Source organism: Pelodiscus sinensis, chromosome 6 (assembly GCF_052426305.1).
Source record: "Pelodiscus sinensis isolate ZL-2025 chromosome 6, ASM5242630v1, whole genome shotgun sequence".
Classification (NCBI taxonomy): Eukaryota; Metazoa; Chordata; order Testudines; family Trionychidae; genus Pelodiscus; species Pelodiscus sinensis.
Genome location: NC_143057.1, coordinates 20,727,864 through 20,746,489, shown reverse-complemented (window position 1 = coordinate 20,746,489; position 18,626 = coordinate 20,727,864). Strand labels below are relative to the sequence as shown.

Below are 18,626 nucleotides of genomic sequence, written 5' to 3'. Positions count from 1 at the left end.
TAGTCGATAGGCATTTCCACATTCCTCCGCATATGGAACGTGGAACTCCGCATTGTGGAACGCCGCATATAGCCTGGGGCCAGTGGGAAGTCCTGCTGACTCCGGGCTGCACGCACACGCCTGCTTTGAAATGCACAATTCAAATGCACAAGAATCCCCAGCGGGAGTCCCCCACTGACCCCGGACTCCATGCTATGTTCCACTGCCACTTTGAAATGCTGCCTCCACTAGGGACTCTCCAGGTGATCGCGGTCTCCACTGTCCCTTTGAAATGCCACCTTGGTTTCAAAGCGACAGTGCCACACAGCTGTGCAGCATTACCACTTTGAAGTGCCCCTTCCTCCCCCCACCTTTGCTGACCCGCTCTCAGAGGCAGCAAGGGGGGAGGGGAGGAAATTGACTTGTCAAAAGACTATCCAATAAGCATTTGCCTATCGGATAGTCAACTAGTCTTTAACATCCCTAGTCAGCACATTCTCTCAGCGAAGCAATAAGTCAAAATATGAAGTAGTGTTTTGACAAGAGGTATGTAGGAGATGATGCTTATTTTCATGCACAAGGGAAGCTATAAAGAGACTCAGAAAATTTTTGTAAGAATTTACCTCATAGACTGAAGCTCCAACAAAATTTTATTTTGAGATTTGGTCTTGGCTGCAATGTAGTCAAGATCCAACTTTAGTGCCATCTTGTCCACTTGTTCACGTTCCTGGGTTAAAGTCTTCAATGCTTCATTTAATAACTGAATGGTTGTTAACAGGTTTAGTTTTCCAGCTTCATATACATTTCCTATACGCAACTTCAAACATTGAAGAACAACGGAAAATTTATTAGTAAATGGTCAAGTTGATACATCAGCTATTAGACAGCTTATCTTTTCTATGATGAGGTGTAGTGTAGACCTGATTATGATTTTTTTAAATTTTTTCTAGATTCAGAGACACTCACCTTAGTTTAGATCCAGAAAATGAAGGCTGCTTGAAAGGGGTGTTCTATATTAACTTAGTATTAAACTGAAATTCAAACATTTTAAAATCATTTGTAACCACCACCCAGCACTTTACACAATGCATGAGTCTGACCAGTCTAGTTTTATTGTCCAAGCAGAATGAAATGCAAAAGATAATCAGAAAAGTGTTTAAGTGTTTATTTTAATATGGTATTTAGTAATGCAGTTCCTCATTTAAAAACTTTACTGTAATTTACACTTGAGGACTTCAAATACAGAATACTTCTCTGTAACACCATACTGCAAGACATTTTACCCCAATACCTTCAAGCACATTTGAATGCAGAAGAAAATTAAAGCCCCCCAACCGATTGGCTCATCACTTTTCCTTATGCCTCAATTTTGACAGTAACCAACATCTCCTCTCTACACACCTTTTTAATTTGGAGAAAGACCATGTTTTCAATACAAGTCTTAGAAGTTCAAAAGTAATCTGTGCCTTCCCTTCACCAAGCATGGTATCATTACTGCAGTTTAAATATTTTAAAATGTGATCATTTAAGAAAATAGTTTGTGCATATTTGTAGGGCAGGTTACAGTAAGAACATTAAACACAATCAGATCAGATATATTTGTTCTCAGCTACACAAAAATACTTAGCATCTGATGCAACACAAATCAAGGCATGTTCAAGTCTATGAGCAGAGTGCTATTACTCTGGGCACATAACAGATGAGAAAACAGAAGTGCAGTTCAATTAGGTGAAACTAATCTCACCTTTTGTAAAGCAACTAAGTTCTATGAATAAGGATGACAAACAAGAGATGAGTATTAGGTACTTTAAAAACAAGGACTTACGTCGGACATTTGATTTTCAATTTTGTCAAGCAGCAGCCTTGGGACGCTGATAGTGACATTAGTTCCATCTAAAGTATATTGGTCCACATGACCAGCAACAATAGAATCTACAACTTCTTTCTCTTTTTCCAAGAATGTAAGGGTTTCCATTACAGAGGCCCACATGGAGCGAACCTTTATGAGAGTGGGGGAAAAAAAAGAGAGTCATGTATCAAGTGTTTGCCACACTACTTATCTTGGTAGAATGTATAAAATTAAATGAGAAGTGCTAGAATGTTTGAACTAGGGAGCAGCATCTGGGATGGAAGGGTATGTTAACTAAAAAAAATAAAGTCAGACATCTGCCATCAAGAAGAAAGTCCTCACCTTTTGAACTTTCTCTTCTGTGTTACTTTGCTTTAGGTTATTTTGCTCTATTCTAGTTAAAAAAAAATAGATAATTGAGTTAGCTATGATGAAACTACCAATTAAGTTTACAAGTCTGCTTTTAGCTTCAGGAATCTGGGAAAAAAGACAGTTATGAAGGAATACCTACTTCTGAAGCAGTTTGTGCAGTTCTATACATTGAGATCTTGATTCTCTTATTTGTTTAGTAAATAATCTGCAGAAAACAAAACAGAGCTATTATATCAAACTGAAAACCTGCATTCTTGTTCTGATATTCCAATAGCCACTGACATTGGAAAACATGATGGGAAGATAATCATTTACTTTTCAGGCAGTTTTGACCTAAATCTGAGTATGCAAATAGCTCTGAAGCCTTGCACAATTCAGTAGGAACAGACTCTCAGTTATGTTGTGCAAGATACTTCCTCAAAGATCTTCCCAAAGATTTCAAAGTTTGACTACCTTCCACTGTATTACATGTAATACAATTTCAAGTAGCTACAGGAATGATGGATAGCTGAGAAATAACATTTCTTGTAACTAAATACTCTTAAATTATGGCTGAGGACCAATTTAACGTTAATATACATTTTCTCAGTTTTCTGAAACATTTCTAATTGACTAATACCCACGTGGAGCCAGAGCAGTGGCATTTACACAGCTTAGGTGGATAAGCTTTTCAAGACCCAACTGCCTGGCTTTCTGACTTGATTTCTGATTTTGAGATTATATATATGGGTCTGATTTTCAGACATACAATGGGATCTTCAAGTATTCTGAAGTTTTTTGATGGAAAAGGAAAAATAAATGAGTATAAGCTTTGAAAAAGTGTCACTCAAGGGAAGTAGAGATGTTAATTATTCCCTAGCAGTAAGAGACTGGAGGAGAGCAGGGTGAAGACAGAAGAGAATAATTTAGCAAGACAACAAAAGGATGATAACCGGATAATGCACATCCCAAACAAACTCAGAGGCCTAATAGCATAATTTTTTAAAAAACACTCTATACCCATTTGAGAATGCTCCAGCCATTTTGGTGCATGAATGATTATGATTTTATGTTTAAAATTTCTCTCTGCAGTTACAAGTAAACTTCTACAAAAAACAGCAAGATTATACAGGGAACATTTGAAATTAATGTGCACAAAGTGCTGTCAGTTACGAAAGCTGGAAATTCTTAATGCTATGTGATACAGCAGGGCCAGTGGGAGATAGGAAATATAAGCCCTAGGCCAGTTGCTTTCTCCCTCCTCCCCTGCCCCCAAAGCCAGGCAGAACCAGCCATCCAAGGTCTTTAGAGCTAGCTCTCTGCTGCTTCCTCCTGCAGTGTGGAGCCAGCACTCACGCTCCAGCCATGTAGTGGGAGGTGGGATGCCAAAGTTCACAGCCTCGTTGCAGGGCTAGAGATTCAAGCCCTGAGCCTCACAGCAGGCCAAATCAAGGCAAGCCAGGGGTTGGATCTGGGCTATCGGTTCCCCTTCCCTGCCCAAGGCTTATTAAAGCATGATTCCCTATAGACTAGGGAAGGCTACAGCAGGGCAACTGAAGCACCTATAGCCAATTAAGGCCCTGCCAGAAAACCTAATAAAAGTCCTTGCTTCAAGCAGACAGGGTAGAGTGAGTGAGGAGAAAGAACTAGTGTTTGAAGGTGTGTTACTGAGGTTTGAGGAATCAGAGAACTGGAGGGAAACATTGTCTCAGTAGAGCAGGGATATTCCTTAGCCCAGTGGTCTCCAACCTTTTTACACCCAAGATCACTTTTTAAATGACAGACCAAGCCAAGATCTACTGCCCCGCCCCTTCCTTGAAGCCCTGCCCTCTCTATTTTCCTCCTTTCCATCACTTGCTATCCCCAATCCTTATACTGCTGCTTTAAAAAAATAAATTCTGTAGAAAGAGGTTTTTCCAACATTTGGCCTGTCTAGACTGGACCAAATGTCAGAAAAAAAACCCTTCTTTTGGAAGCCACCTTATTCCTTGTGGAAAGAGGAATATAGGGGTGACCAAAAGAGCCTGTTTGCTCTTCCACTAAAAAAGCGGAAGAACAAACGCAACCCTGGATGCAGAAGAGTTTTTCTGGGATATCTCCAGAATCCTGAAAAACTCCTGCAGTCTAGCTGGACCCTAGCTGTGTTGAGACAGGATGTGTAGGCTCTGGGGTGGGAATGAGGGATTTGAGTGTGGGAAGGGGTGAGAGGTGCAAGCTCTGGGAGGAAATCTGGATGCAGGAGGAGGTGGAGAAGGGGACACTGGCTCGGGGAGGGAGCTCCAGGCTGAACAGTGTTGGGATATTAACACTAACAGCAAGCTTCCCGGGCTGAGCGCAGGTGAAGAGAAGTGGCTTCCCAGCCAGCTGGCCATGGTGCTCAGCCAGGGTGCACCAAGCTCCAAGTGGGCTGGTGCAGAGGAGAAGCTGGCTGGCCAGCTGGCTGTGGCCTTCAGCCCGGAGGAGGCTGAACCACACTCCAGCTGATCGGGCGGCTTCCCCTCTGCGCCTGCCCACATGGAGCTCGGTGCACCCTGGCTGAGCACCATGGCCAGCTGGCTGGGAAGCCGCTTCTCTTTGTTCCTGGCCGGCTGCCCTGCACTCAGCCTGGGAAGCTTGCTCCAGCACAGCTGGAGCTAGACGCAGCCTCCCTGGGCTGAGTGCAGGGCAGCCAGGCTAGAGGAAGAGAAATGGCTGCCTGGCCAGCTGGCCATGGTGCTCAGCCAGGGTGCACCAAGCTCCACGTGGGCAGGCACAGAGGAGAAGCCGCCGATCAGCTGGAGCGCGGGGCAGCCTCCCACCATTCCTCGCAGCTACTCACCTGTGTTGTTGCTCGGTGAGTAGCTGCTCCTCAAATGAGGAAATCTAATGTAAATGTACTGCACAGGCGCGCAGTTCAGAGAGGGCTCAAGAGCCCCTGAGATCTACTGGTAGCTCGCGATCTACTGGTTGGTGACCACAGCCTTAGCCCATCAAGGACCAAGGGGAATTTACCTGCAGCGCTTGGAAGGGGCTAGGGCTCAGACAACTTCCCTTCTCTACCATCTTCTTGCATCACTAGCAGGGACCTAAGTATCACAAAAACGGGGGCCAAGAGGTACTGTTCTATCTCTTGCCAAGAAAAGCACTATTTTGCCACAATTAGGCAAGACATTTATAAAAATGTTTTTAAGCTGGAGGTATATCTATTGCCATGTATATAGATAATTTTTTAAAACAAGATAGTCATATATCCACTCCCACAAGAGTTACTTACTTTACTTTTCTCTGGTACTCTCGAATTATAAAGTCTTCTTTTTGTGTAATCTGTAAAAACCTATTAAACACCACTCTGTATCTTGCTGCTGCCTCATATGAGTTACGAGGCCTTGAATTCACAGCTTCTGGAAAACGTATATTGGTGCCTATAAAGATCAGTTAAATAGAAAGTTCAAAATGTGCCATTAAATTGTAGGAAATAAGACATGTTTCTAATTTAGGTGATTTAAATTAAGCAACAATTATAAGACAGAGATTCCCATTTGTTTAGATGGAATGTATCAACATATAGGGCTCCGAGTCACTTTTATCCATTTCTCTTCTCCTCCTCCTCCCGCTTTCAGGCTATATTTATTCTTTCTACACTTTTTCCTGACCATCTCACCAGAAGACTACATGCTCCTTTGAGAGGAGTAAAATTACTCCTTGGGGACTCCATAGCACAGTGGTTCCCAACTGCCGGTCCACGAACTGGTGGCTGCCAGGCCTTGGTGATTCTGGGGGCTAGGGCCAGGTTATACAACTAGTGCCTGCCCTCCTACCATGTGTCCTGCCCTGCGCCTCAGCCAACCAGCACCAAGAAGGGACAGGGTAACCTCCTGGACATGGAAGAGCAGTTCACTCCGCAGCAGGAGGGCCATGCGGAGTCCAGCACAGCAGCCTTAGAGCAGCTGCAACTCAAGCAGCAGCGCTCAGCTGACAGCAGGGAGGCAGCACAGGGCTAGGGAAGGGGGAGGAGTGGGGCAGGTGCTGGGGGCTCATGGAGCAAAACTAATACTAGGGGGGTCTGGAGGCAGGGCTGGCACGGGGGCTTTGAGGGCATGGCTAATATTGGGGACTGGGGCTGGCACTCTGGAAATAGGAGGCTGGCACAGGGTGGGGGGAAGAGGAGGGAGTCTGATGGTGGGGGGCTGGCATGGAGGGGATGTTACCAGTCTGCCAAGAGTTTGTGAATGGGTTTGCTGGTTCACAGTATAAAAAAAGGTTAGGAACCACTGATAGCACATGTGGCTCACCTCTATGAAGAGTGCCATGAGAACAGAGAAGATTAACTTGGGCAGAAAAGCTGTTCCTGCAGCAATGACCACTACAGGAGCACAGATGGAAAGGCAGATTTTAAAACTTTGCCTGCTGACTTATTTGCAGCTGCATAAGCACTTTTGCAATGAGGTGAGGAGAAGGACGACAACTAGTTTGTCATGCACCTTTCCCTCCCCGCACAACTGTAACAAGAGGGTAGATTTACAGGGTAAGAAAACTGCAGTAATGAGACTCAGAATCCTGGTCTTCAGACTCATGCTACCCCACTAAAAGTAACTGTAAAGATGTTTGGCCTGGGGCTCTGAATCCCAACCTCTTCTCTACATTTTAGGGCCCAACTTGAAACATCTAGACTGCTATTTTTAGTAGTAATGCAATCCCAAACCTGTCAATCCAGACTTAGAAATTTACAACAGCATTACTCACTTTGCTATGTAGATATAACCTTTCCTGCCACTATGCTTATTGGACTACATGTCTCCTCACAACCAGGTTAAGAAACACTAACAGTCTCTCATAAGCTTCAGAGGGGTAGCCGAGTTAGTCTGTAACAGGAAAAATTTAAACAAATAGTATAGTAGCACCTTAAAGACTAACAAAATATGTAGCTGATATAATGAGCTTTGGTGGGCTCAGCCCACTTCTTCAGATGACAAGAGGATTGGAAGTCCAGATCCAAGAATAAATAAGGGAAGGGGCGGGGGGGAATGGAGGGAAGGAAGAAAAAAAAAGAAAGACAGTGAGTAGATAACTTCATTCACAAGTTTAATTCTTATGCAAATAGTATGGATCAGGATATTGGATGGCTCGCACATTATCAACCAACCAACCAACGAAAGTGCTAATGGTTCTTGATGTCTGTGTAGAATCTAGTGCTGGTCATCTTCCTTCCCAAGTGCAAACTAATGGTTCTTATCAGTCTCTTGTAACTATTTAGTCTTTAATGTACTACTAGACTATTTGTTGTTTTTTAAGTTTTTCCTGTTACAGACTAACTCAGCTACCCCTCTGAAGCTTATCTACTCTGTCTCTCTTTCTTCCTCCCCTCCATTCCCACCTTCCCTATTTATTCTTGGATCTGGACTTCCAACATTCCTGTCATCTGAAGAAGTGGGCTATGCCCATGAAAGCTCATGATACCATCTACATGTTTTGTTAGTCTTAAAGGTGCTACTAAACTATTTGTTGTTTTTTAAGTCTCTCATAAGAACATGAAGAAACTTGTTCCTCTATTCGGCCAGCATATAACAGAGGGGTAATTTGGTTGTTTGACTAAATTTGCTCCAAAATCCCAACTTAGTCAATTTTAATATAGGTTGTACCTTTCTGAACTGGGACTCTCTGGTTTGGCAACATCCATGGTCCAGCAGATCCATGCTTAGCCTTTTGGACAGAGCCTAAGAGGCGCTGACTGGCTTACACTGGGCAGCACTGCAGCTTAAGGCTTAATTTTTGTATTCATGCCAGTCAGTGTGAAAGAAGCTATTTGCATATATATACACACAACCACACCTTAAGTTGCAGCCCTCGGTATGTGCTGTGAGTATCATTGTGGCCCCCTGGGGCTTCAAGTTGAGCAGCCCTGATCTAGATCATCCCTGACAGATGCCTGTCTAATCTAGGGATGTAAGTTAGTAGCCATCTTCCTGTCAGGGCGGTTAACATCCAATCTAAAATCTTCCTTGCTGCAATTTAAGCCCACTGGTTCTTGTCCTATCATCAGAGGTCACTTTAAATGCAGCATGCAAAGAGGGTAGGTCCCAGACCTGTGGCAAGCCAGAACTGAGACAGGCTTCTAGCCAGCCTGCTAAAAAATTTACTGGTGGGGGTGGGGGAAATTTGTATAGTCTATAGTATTAACCTGTAGACTTTTGCTTATAGGTTAATCACCTATACAATTACATCGCTAGTATTATCGGCACCCTTAATAAGTATACTTTTATGCCAATGTCTAAATCATTGATGAAGATATTGAACAGAATCTGTCTCAAAATTGAACCCTGTAGAACATCATTTATTGTGCCCTTCCTTCATGACTGTGAACCATTAGTGACTTCTTTGAGAACTGCTATCCAGCCATTTATGCACTCACCTTATAGTAGCCCCATTAAGTTGTATTTCATTTGTTTATTGATAAGATGGTCATGAACGACTGTACCAAATGCTTTACTAATGTCTAGGTAATACCATGCCCACTGCTTCCCCCTTAGCCACAAGATTTGTTATTCTATCAGATTGATTTGACATGCTTTGTTCTTTACAAATCCATGCTGGCTGTTACCTGTCGTTTTATCTTCCAGATGAATTCCTAAATTATTTGCTCCATTATCTTTCCTGGCACAGAAGTTAAACTGACTGGTCTGTAGTTTCCTGGGCTGTTCTTATTTCCCTTTTTATAGATGGGAACGATATTTGCCCTTTTCTAGTATTCTGAAATTTCTCCCAACTTCCATGTCTTTTCAAAGAGGACTGCTAATGATTCAGATACCTCCTCTATCAGCTCCTTGAGTATTCTATGATGCATGTCTTCAAGTCACCAGGGCTTGATGTAATCTAACTTTTCTAAGTTTTTTTTAAAGTTCAACCTACCCCATTTCCACTACCATTCACTATGTTAGGCATCCAATCACCATCAATCTTCTGGGTGAAAACCAAAATAAAGAAGTCATTAAGCAGGTCTGCTATTTCCAAGTTGTCTCTCCTCCCCTTTTACCCTTTATGTCTCTAGCTAGATTGAGTTCGTTTTGTGCCTTTGCCTTTCTAATCTTGCCCCTATATACTTGTGTTATTTGCTTATATTCATCATTTGTAATTTGACCTGGTTTCCGCTTTTATACAACTCCTTTCTGATTTTTAGATCATCTAAGATCTCCTGGTTAAACCAAGGTGGTCTCTTAGCATAGTTTATCTGTCCTAAGCAGTGGAATAGTTTGCTTTGGGGCCCTTAATAATGTCCCTTTGATCATGAAATCAGAGTTCATGATTCTAAGGAAAGGTAAAAGGGAGAACAGCAAATGGATTTCAGGCAGGCAGACTTTAGTAAACTCAGAGCTGGTAGGCAAGGTCCCATGGGAAGCAAGACTAAGAAGAAAAACAACTGAAGACAGTTGGCAGTTTTTCCACTTTCACCCAACTGCCTTCCACTTTTAAATTTTCAACCTGTTCCTCCCTATTTGTTAATATTAAATCTACAACAGCTTCCCCTGTTGTGCCTTTCTCAACCTTCTAAAATAAAAAATGGTCTCCAATGCTGTCCAAGAACTTGTGGGATATTCTGTGTCCCATTGTGTTAGTTTCCCAACGTATGTAATTTGCCTCTCTGTTGAAAAAACTACATCGGCTAGTGCTATTGACACTCCGACAACTGGAGTCGCCAAAAGAAAGGCTGTGTGCTGCCCTCGCCCGTCCTCCTTAGAAACACTCAGCTCCCATTGGCCGATTTCCAGTCAATAGGAGCCAAAAGATTTTGCTAGGGGGCAGGAGCAGCACTCAAAGCCTCCCTCTGCAACCAAACACCTGAAGCAGAAACCCACAGGGAGCAGCCAGTCGTTTTGAACAGCCTGGGACTGCAACAGGCAGGGAGCCTGCTTCAGGGACCTACAGGGCTGCTGGTTTGGAGCTTCCTTGGTAAGCACCTCCCAGACAGAACCTCCTTCCCTCAACTCCCTGCTGCAGGCCTCCAACCCCTCCTGCCCGAGGTCACCACCCAAACCCTTTGCACCCCTTTCCCTCAGGTCACAGCTCCCTCCCAATCCCTGAATTCCCTACTCCACTCTTCCCTCAGGCTAGAATCCTCTCCTGCACCCGTACCCCCTCCTAGTTTCTGCATCCTAAGCCCCAGATCAGAACTCTCTCTCAGACACCACACCCTTTATTCTCCTACCCAAATCTCCCTTCTGCAGCCAACCTCTGGCCTAGACTCTGCACTGCCTCCATAAAAAAAGTGCCCCACCACCACCAAAAATTATTCCCAACGTCTCGCTTAGAACCTTACACACCTTTATTGCTAAACCTTTATCACCCAATTACCAGTTCTCCATTTACAATAAACCCTTGAAGCTCTAAATGGATGCCATTCCTGTAACAAATTACATGGCACAAGAACATGAACATAACTTTTAGCAGCAAGATCCAGGCAAGTGTTTTTTCTTAGGTACCAGAAAAAGATTAGATAAGTCAACCTCCAAATAAAATTAGTATTACTGCCTCATAGTATAACTGAAAACATGTCTAAAAAAAGAGAGACCAAATCTGAACCCATTCCATCCCAAGATCCAACGAAGATGTGGATCAACATCTTTAAAGATTTTTATAACAGATTAAGCCTTGAGTAGTTTCACATTTTTGTTTGCTTCATTCACAGTATTTGATCCAGTTTAAACAGAGACAAAATTTACCTTCACAGTCTGTTTTCATATCTTGTACCATTACATGTCTTGCAAAATGATACATTAGATGAATAAATTTGGGACCACCAGGACTAAGAAATAGTGAGGCTACAACTGGGGGAAAGTTGTTTCCACATTCATCCTAAGGAAATGAAATTAGTTACTATTAATACATTCTCCCAAAAAGTGACTGTCAAAGCAAAAACTAACACACATTTAATTCCATACAAGAACATGGTAATGGGATAAAGGTCTTTAGCTGCTACATAGTGATAGGATATGGATATTTAGGCCTGTGTATAAGGTCTATAGGTTAAGAATTTAGATGTATTCTTACAGAGGTATACAAAACAAAGTATCAAAATCACAGTCTACCTGTATGATAGTTTGAGACCATGCTTTTTGGCTAAGGCTTTTGGCTAAGCAACATGGGCATCCAGAAAGATATTGTTACACTCTGACATATTTCAATATGACAGGTTTGGAATAAGACAATTTGGGGCTGTTAGAGGATTCAATATATTGCCTCCAGATAAAAAGGAAGAGCCTATAAGATTGAAAGAAAGCTAAGGCTGATAGCTTTATCTGGCAAGGACCCATTTAAAACTTGGGATGGTGAAATCTTCATTTTGTTCTCTCTCTCCCACCCCCACACCCCATCTCTCTATTGTTTATTTGCATTGCCTCTGCAGAATTATACAGCAGGCAAAAATAATTTTGTTGTGTATATCCCACCTTAATTGGTTTACAATTCTCACTTTAGTTTAGGAGTTGATAGTTACATTTCAGTAGAATAATTGAGAATATAGTAGAGAATATTACTGTATATTTTGCGGACAAAGAGGAAGTAAGTGGTAAAAACAAGGGAATAAGGAAGAAGGGGGAGAAGGGGGAAACTGGATTCATGCTTGTTGGAAGCGGACCCCAATAAATATCAAATTGTTTGCAACTCCGGACTTTGGTTCTCTATTCAAGTGAGAGAAACCAAAAAAAGTGGGAGGGGTGAAGAGATAAACCCTCCAACAAAACTTTGAAGCAAATCCAGTCTGTGTGTTGTAAAGAGTACACAGTTGAGACACGCTAATTTCACAAAAGTTTGGATCCCCTGTCTGTATCTCCAGGATAGGAACATTTCCACACACACCTCTCTCCACCCCCAGACTATAGTTGGGATTAACTATGGATACGACAGGACAGCAGAGGAAGCCTAACCGCCTTCCTACCCCGACAGGTAATTGCTCTATTACAATTACACTGCGTACTGGAAAATACCTTAGGCTATGTCTAGACTGCAAGCCTCTTTCAAAAGAAGCTTTTTCGAAAGTATCTTTCGAAAAAGAACATCTAGACTACAACCAGTATTTTTTAAAAAGCAAGCCACTTTTTCGAAAGAGCACCCAGGCAGTCTGGATGCTCTTTTGAAAAAGCACAGTTTGCATTACAGCCAGTCCCCGGGTTACGTACAAGATAGGGACTGTAGGTTGTTCTTAAGTTGAATCTGTATCTAAGTCGGAACTGGCATCCAGATTCAGCCGCTGCTGAAACTGATCAGTTTCAACAGCGGCTGAATCTGGACGTCAGTTCTGACTTACATACAGATTCAACTTAAGAACACCAGGCATCCCCAAGTCAGCTGCTGCTGAAACTGATCAGCGGCTGATTCCAGGAAGCCCGGGGCAAGGGGCTTCCTGTAGTCAGCCACTGGTCAATTTCAGCAGCGGCTGACTTGGGGACGCCTGGGGCAGAGCAGCTGGGGTGCTGCTGGGTTGGTCCAGTAGCGCCGCCGCTCCTCGGCGCTACTGGAGCAACCCAGCAGCACCCCAGCTGCTCTGCCCCAGGCGTCCTAATTCAGCCGCTGCTGAATCTGACCAGCAGTGGCTGAATCAGGACGCCTGGGGCAGAACAGCTGGGGTGCTGCCCGGTTGGTCCAGTAGTGCCCAGAGCGGCGCTACGGGACCAACTGGCAGCGCCCCAGCTGCTGTACCACAGGTGTCCGGAGCAAAGCCACGGAGCACAGGGACAGCGGGACAGCCCAGACGCGCCGTGGCTGTCCTGCTGCCCTCGGGCTCCGTGGCTTTGCTCTGCTTTGCTCCCCGTCCCCCTGGTCTGCAGACCAGGGGGATGGGGAGCAAAGCGGTGGAACACGCGGGCAGCGGACAGCCCAGACGCGTCTGGGCTGTCTGCTGCCCGCGTGCTCCGCGGCTTTGCTCTGCTTTGCCCCCCCCATCCCCCTGGTCTGCAGACCAGGAGGATGGGGGGGGGGGGGGGGCAAAGCAGAGCCAAGCCGCAGAGCGCGCTGCCAGCTGCCAGCTGACCGCGCACTCCGCGGCTTGGCTCTGCTTTGCCCCCCCCCCGTCCCCCTGGTCTGCAGACCGGAGGGGGGGGGGGGGGGCGCAAAGCAGAGCCAAGCAGAGCCAAGCCTCGGACGCGTCTGGGCTGTCAGCTGGCCGGGCGCTCCGCGGCTTGGCTCTGCTTTGCCCCCCCCGTCCCTCTGGTCTGCAGACCAGGGAGACGGGGGGGGGGGGGGGAGGGCAAAGCAGAGCCAAGCCTCGGAGCGCGTGGGCAGCGGACAGCCCTGTCCGCTGCCCACGTGTTCCGCCGCTTTGCTTCCTCTCCCTGGTCTGCTGGAGACCAGGGAGAGGAACGGCCCCGTTCGTAATTGCGGATCCGACATAAGTCGGATCCGCGTAACTCGGGGACTGCCTGTACATAGCACCTTTTTTCGGAAGAGCACTTCCGAAAAAAGGCGTTATTCTTCGTAAAACAAGGTTTTCCAGCAGTCGAAAAAAACTGCCGCGTTTTCAATTTACTTTCAAAAGAACGTGGCAGCAGTCTAGACGCAGGGGAATTTTTTTTGAAAAAAGGCCATTAAAAAAATTTAAAAAAGCCCTGTAGTCTAGACACACCCTTAGTCACCATTTCTTTTTTATTTTGCATGACAAAGGCACTCACTGTACTTTAACCTTTTCTTCCATAATTTTGCATAGTAGCCATTAAAGAAAAGGGTTAGCATCTTGTGGCATGATAGAAACCCTCCAAGCCTGAAGGCCATGCTTTACAGAACCTCATGTAGACACAAGTTATGGCAGTGGAAAGACCCAGGATACAGTGAGGAAACCGATTTAGCTTGGAGCCTATTTATCATTTCTATTCAAGAAGCTTGATTAAACTTCAAAAGCTTTGCCCTTACCTAAAACAGACTAATATTCTACACCTGAGAAGTTTCTTATAGCAGTCAAATTGCATTCTCAGTGTCAATGTCTTCTACAATAGCTGTACATAAATGGGAATATACATTACTTATGTTGAAATAAACTGTTCCCACCTTACCCTTTAAGAAAATCTGTTCACCAACAGATTTGTCTGATGAATGACACACAAAAAAATAAGTGTGTGGCTAGGGATATAAGCAACCAGACGACTGGCCGATAAGCACAGGCTTATTGGATAGTCAAGTCACTATTCCACTTGTCACTTTCTCTCCCCTTCTTGCCTCTGTATCAGACACAGCGAGGGGAAAGGGGGGGCAGTAGGAGCTGGCTTAAAAGCCGGTTCCCCCAGCACCATCTCTGCAGCAGGAGGATGGCAAGGGAGGCAGAGGCGAAGCGGGAAATGTCATGAGCCAGTCTGACTGCTGTGCCTCTGCCTTTCAAATGGCATTTTAAAGGCAGAAGTGGTGCAGCGGGAACCTGGGGCGAGAACGGCTCTTACTATATTAAAAAGGCAGAGGTGCAGCCAGGATAGCAAATGCCCCACCGGATGGCAAATGCAGTTGATAATTGCCCTTTATCAACTAGTCAATGGAAATTCCATCAACTACTCAATTAGCTGATTAATCAAAATTTAACATCCCTATGTAGGGCTATAGCTTTTTGCACCCATGAAGCCCAAATTTATCATTTTCTTTACAGTCCTCGGCTTTAGCATTCCATGTTGTAACTTTTAGTTCAACTCGTTCTAAAAAAAATATATACCTATGCCATATTGTACTTGGGGAAGTTAGGTTCTTTGTGGCAGGTGCTTTGTTTAATAATCTAAAATGCTACTTACATATGTGGCACTCTAGACAGACAAAAATCCACTGCAATGATCATCTCATTCCTGCCAATACTTACTGAAATTTCTTTTAGCCATTCACAGCATTGCCTCCTGAATTCAGTATCTCCCTTTTTATCCAGCGGAGGGCAGCAAGATCTTCCCATTTCAAAAGAAGAAGAGTCGGTTTCAGTACATTTGTAATATAATCTAGTTTACCTCTTAGTTTAAGTATACAGACGAAAAATGCAAAGGTGCGTAGTGATTCTTTTTATGAGGGAGATAAAGGAGGGGAGAGGTAATGGTACTCAAAACTATGATTAAAGGATACCTGGAAGTTTGCTAAAATGACTAGCAGTGAAAACTATTCACTTGCACAGATTTTTGCTATAAAGATTCATCGTTAATACATTACAGGGTGAGCTGGTAGTGCCACCTACAGTTAAAGCTGCCCTATTTCCAACTTATAAATTTGCCCAGCAGCTTAAGTTAAAGGTGTCTGCTTTAGACAGATTTTTTTTTTTAAATAAAGTTTCTAATAAAATACGTTGCCTGACAACCAAATTAAGGAAAAGTCTTTGGCCTGTGATTAAAAAAAATGCTTAGTCATTTTAATGAGAGAATTCTATGACTTGAAGCTGATACAGCCAACCCCTGCTCTAGTGAAATTTTAAGTAACAGGGCCTGCTAAACATTTTCCTCTGGCTCACCATGTCCCTCTGAGCTAGGTCCAGAGGAAAAGTGTGCTCTAGCCCAGCAAGGCACTCAGGCAATCTGCCTGCCTGCCATAGCCCCAATCACACTGCTCCTAGAAGCCCATGACCAGAGGTTGCTGTCAACTGTGTCTCTGCACACCTGTTGGGAAAACACAGGACAGCAGGTCTCTGCACACTGCCTGCCCCCTCCTCCAGCCTCATAGCTCCTATTGATCAGTTTGGATGGTGCTTTGGGAGAGGCAGCACAAGGAGACCTGTTGCCCCCTACAGCTTTGAGCAGCATGGAACCTTTATGGCATGCAGTCAGCCTGCTTGCTCACTGTGCTGGTATCTCCCAGTCAGAACCTGTACCTGATACACCTTCCTGCACTCCAACCTCTACCGCAGGTCAGAACCCCCTCCTGTATCTAAACTCCTGGCCAGACCTTGCATCTCCTGAACCCCAATCCCTGCCACAAGCTCCCTTCTGCACCCAAACTTCATGCCTGATTCCACTCCGCCTCCATTAATAACACAGAAAAATGCTTCCCATTACCACTTACTAAAATTCTTCGCGTGCCCTCCCCCTGCAAGAATTTCCTGCCCCAAAACTAGGGGGTGAAGAGATGTGCCTTTTGCCATCACTATGAAAACTTCCTCAAAATTGTCTGTTACGACAACTGCTGTAAAAATCTTATGTAGGTAAATTGTCTGTCGTGCATTAAAAACTGAAATTTAAGTGTGAGAATCCTACACAGATTATGTATTGTAAGTGATTTTTGTAACACATTCTCCAAAGGCATTACCTTTACCCCAAAGATTATTCCTACTGAGTATTTACAGAACATGGTTATTGGTTACACAAAAATTGTGCGTACCGGAAGACATCCATTGAGCGTGAGTGATCCAGTTTAGTCAACAAGAAGTGCACAACCACTTGAAAAGCATCCCTGTTCGGTTTGTCAAACATGTTCCTGATAGATATGAAGTAGTTAGTGAAAACAACCAAAACTAAATGAATCTGAAGCATTCAAACAAATGTAGGGCTGTGTGAATTTCAGTGTTCAAAATCCCTGAAATTCTTTGGTCTGCAAGTTTGGCCAAAACCCTTCTAGATTATTTTAACAATTTTTAATCCAATGCAATGTTCTAGTCTCCCTAATAATATTTATACAATTCCATTAATAGTGTTTATTCTGTCTTGAAAGCAGAGGTATGTCAGTTCAGTGCCAACACACTACCAAAGTGACTGTTTCCATATAAATTGCTTCCTTTCATGTTAAATCCACACACCAGCTGTTGCTATTTCCAAAACTCATTCATTCTGACAAATATCTCTCACACTATTATTTGTGAGAAACAACCCAGTGAAAAGCCCATTTAGTTTACGAGGGATCCAGTGCAGGGCACAGTGAAGCCTACTTGCTCATGTGAAAAGGCCTTTCTACATACCAACCAACAATCCACATCTCACTGATTGATACCCACACAGACAAGACTGCAACGACAGCAAGCTCCATGTTGGCAGATAAAGGGTCAGTGCAAGAAACGTGCTGTCTCAGCAATTCAGAAACAAGCTTCTTCAAGACACCAAGTGAGAACAGACACCACCCGCCCTGCCTTCAAGGTGGGAGACATCATCTGTCATGGCCAGGACTCCCAGGAGATGGGGGGGGGGGGAGAGGGCAAGAGAGCCAGGCTTTCTGCAGGGCAATGATAAGATTACTAAACACCTGAGTTTTTCCAGATATTGCCTCTTTTTGGAGGCTCCCTGTTCCATCTGGGCAGGTTTTTCCAAACAGAACAGGCACAGATGTAACCAGAGCAGACACCGCAGCGCAGACATAGCCTCGACCGGTCTGCTTTCTGACTGGTCCTTCCCGTGCATCGACAGCAGCCCTGGCGAGACCCCCCCCCCCCCCCGAGAACAGCCCTGACAGGTCGGTCCTCGCGCTAGGAAGTGGAATCGCGCCCCGCCTCCCGGGAGCATCCCCCGCTACCCCCCTTCAGCCCCCTCTTCGCCTGTCCAGTGGCCGCGTTTTGGAAGGCTGGAGCCGGGTGGCAGCCACGAAGCGCCTGCGCCCCCAGCCCCGCCCCGGGGGGGGGGGGGACCACGCCCGGCGACACCCGAGTAACACTTCTCCCGCCCGAAGGGTCCCCGCCCCACAGCTCGCAAGCCCCCGGGCTCGCCGTAGCCTGCGCACGCTGCTGAGGGATGGGGGCCCGGCTGGCACGCGCGGCGCCCCCCCACTCACACTCCCAGGCTGAGGTGGGGGCTGAACTTCCCGGCGGCGGCGGCAGCGGCGCCCGGCTCGAAGCCCAGCGCCAGCAGGTAGAGCCAGAGATGCTCCTTCTCCCAGGCGGGCGGCGCCACCGGCAGGGCGCTCATGCTGAGGGGCGGGCGGGACGAATCCGAGGGCTCGTCTCTCCCGCGGGGCAGTGGCTGCCGCTTCGTGTAACCCGCCACAGAACGAGCCGCGGGCGCGCAGCGTCATAAGAGCGCGCCCGCCGCCGACCAATGAGAGTAAGGCGAGGAAAAACTCTCCCGCGCAGCTGGAAGGACTAACGGATTCGAGGAGGCGAAACTGTAGGTCCCAGCAGGCCGTGCGGCGCGCTTCCTTCCATGCTGGGGGAAGCATCGCCTGCTGGGAGCTGTAGTCCAGGCCGCGTTGCCTTCTGGGAGCTGAATGGTTAGCAGGCGCTTGTACGCGGAAGCCACTGTGCTGGTCACAGGCGGCACGGGGCGGGGATTCCTAGAATGAGCCTGTCGCGGGGGCTTTCCAAGCACCAATAACCCTTCAGAACTGCTCTTGCGTCACAGACCATCAACCTCTCCCCCCCCCCCCCCATACACCTATAAAGATTACACATTAAATTGTAAAAACTGAAAAAACAACAAATAGCCTGGTAGCGCCTTAGGGTATGTCTACACCACAGTGTTATTGCCAAATAGCTTATTTCACACACAATGTGAAACACAACATGCATTTTGCTATTTCAAAATAGCACGTCCACACTGGGTGGACGCTGAAT

The 18,626-nt window shown here is 45.5% G+C and overlaps 1 protein-coding gene across 1 annotated transcript in view; it reads right to left on the bottom strand.

Moving 5' to 3' along the window:
* HAUS6 (HAUS augmin like complex subunit 6) overlaps positions 1–18,170 on the bottom strand; it is a 31,603-nt gene extending 13,433 nt beyond the window's left edge. Inside the window, exons 1-9 of the mRNA XM_075931507.2 lie at positions 17,849–18,170; positions 16,472–16,567; positions 14,979–15,057; positions 10,873–11,005; positions 5,433–5,580; positions 2,340–2,405; positions 2,171–2,222; positions 1,805–1,978; positions 603–796 (exon numbers count right to left, since the gene is read on the bottom strand). Of these exons, the coding sequence (XP_075787622.1) occupies positions 603–796; positions 1,805–1,978; positions 2,171–2,222; positions 2,340–2,405; positions 5,433–5,580; positions 10,873–11,005; positions 14,979–15,057; positions 16,472–16,567; positions 17,849–17,982 (1,076 nt within the window). The 5' untranslated portion in view covers positions 17,983–18,170. The remainder of the gene's footprint in view (positions 1–602; positions 797–1,804; positions 1,979–2,170; positions 2,223–2,339; positions 2,406–5,432; positions 5,581–10,872; positions 11,006–14,978; positions 15,058–16,471; positions 16,568–17,848) is intronic.
* Between the last annotated feature and the right edge of the window lie 456 nt (positions 18,171–18,626).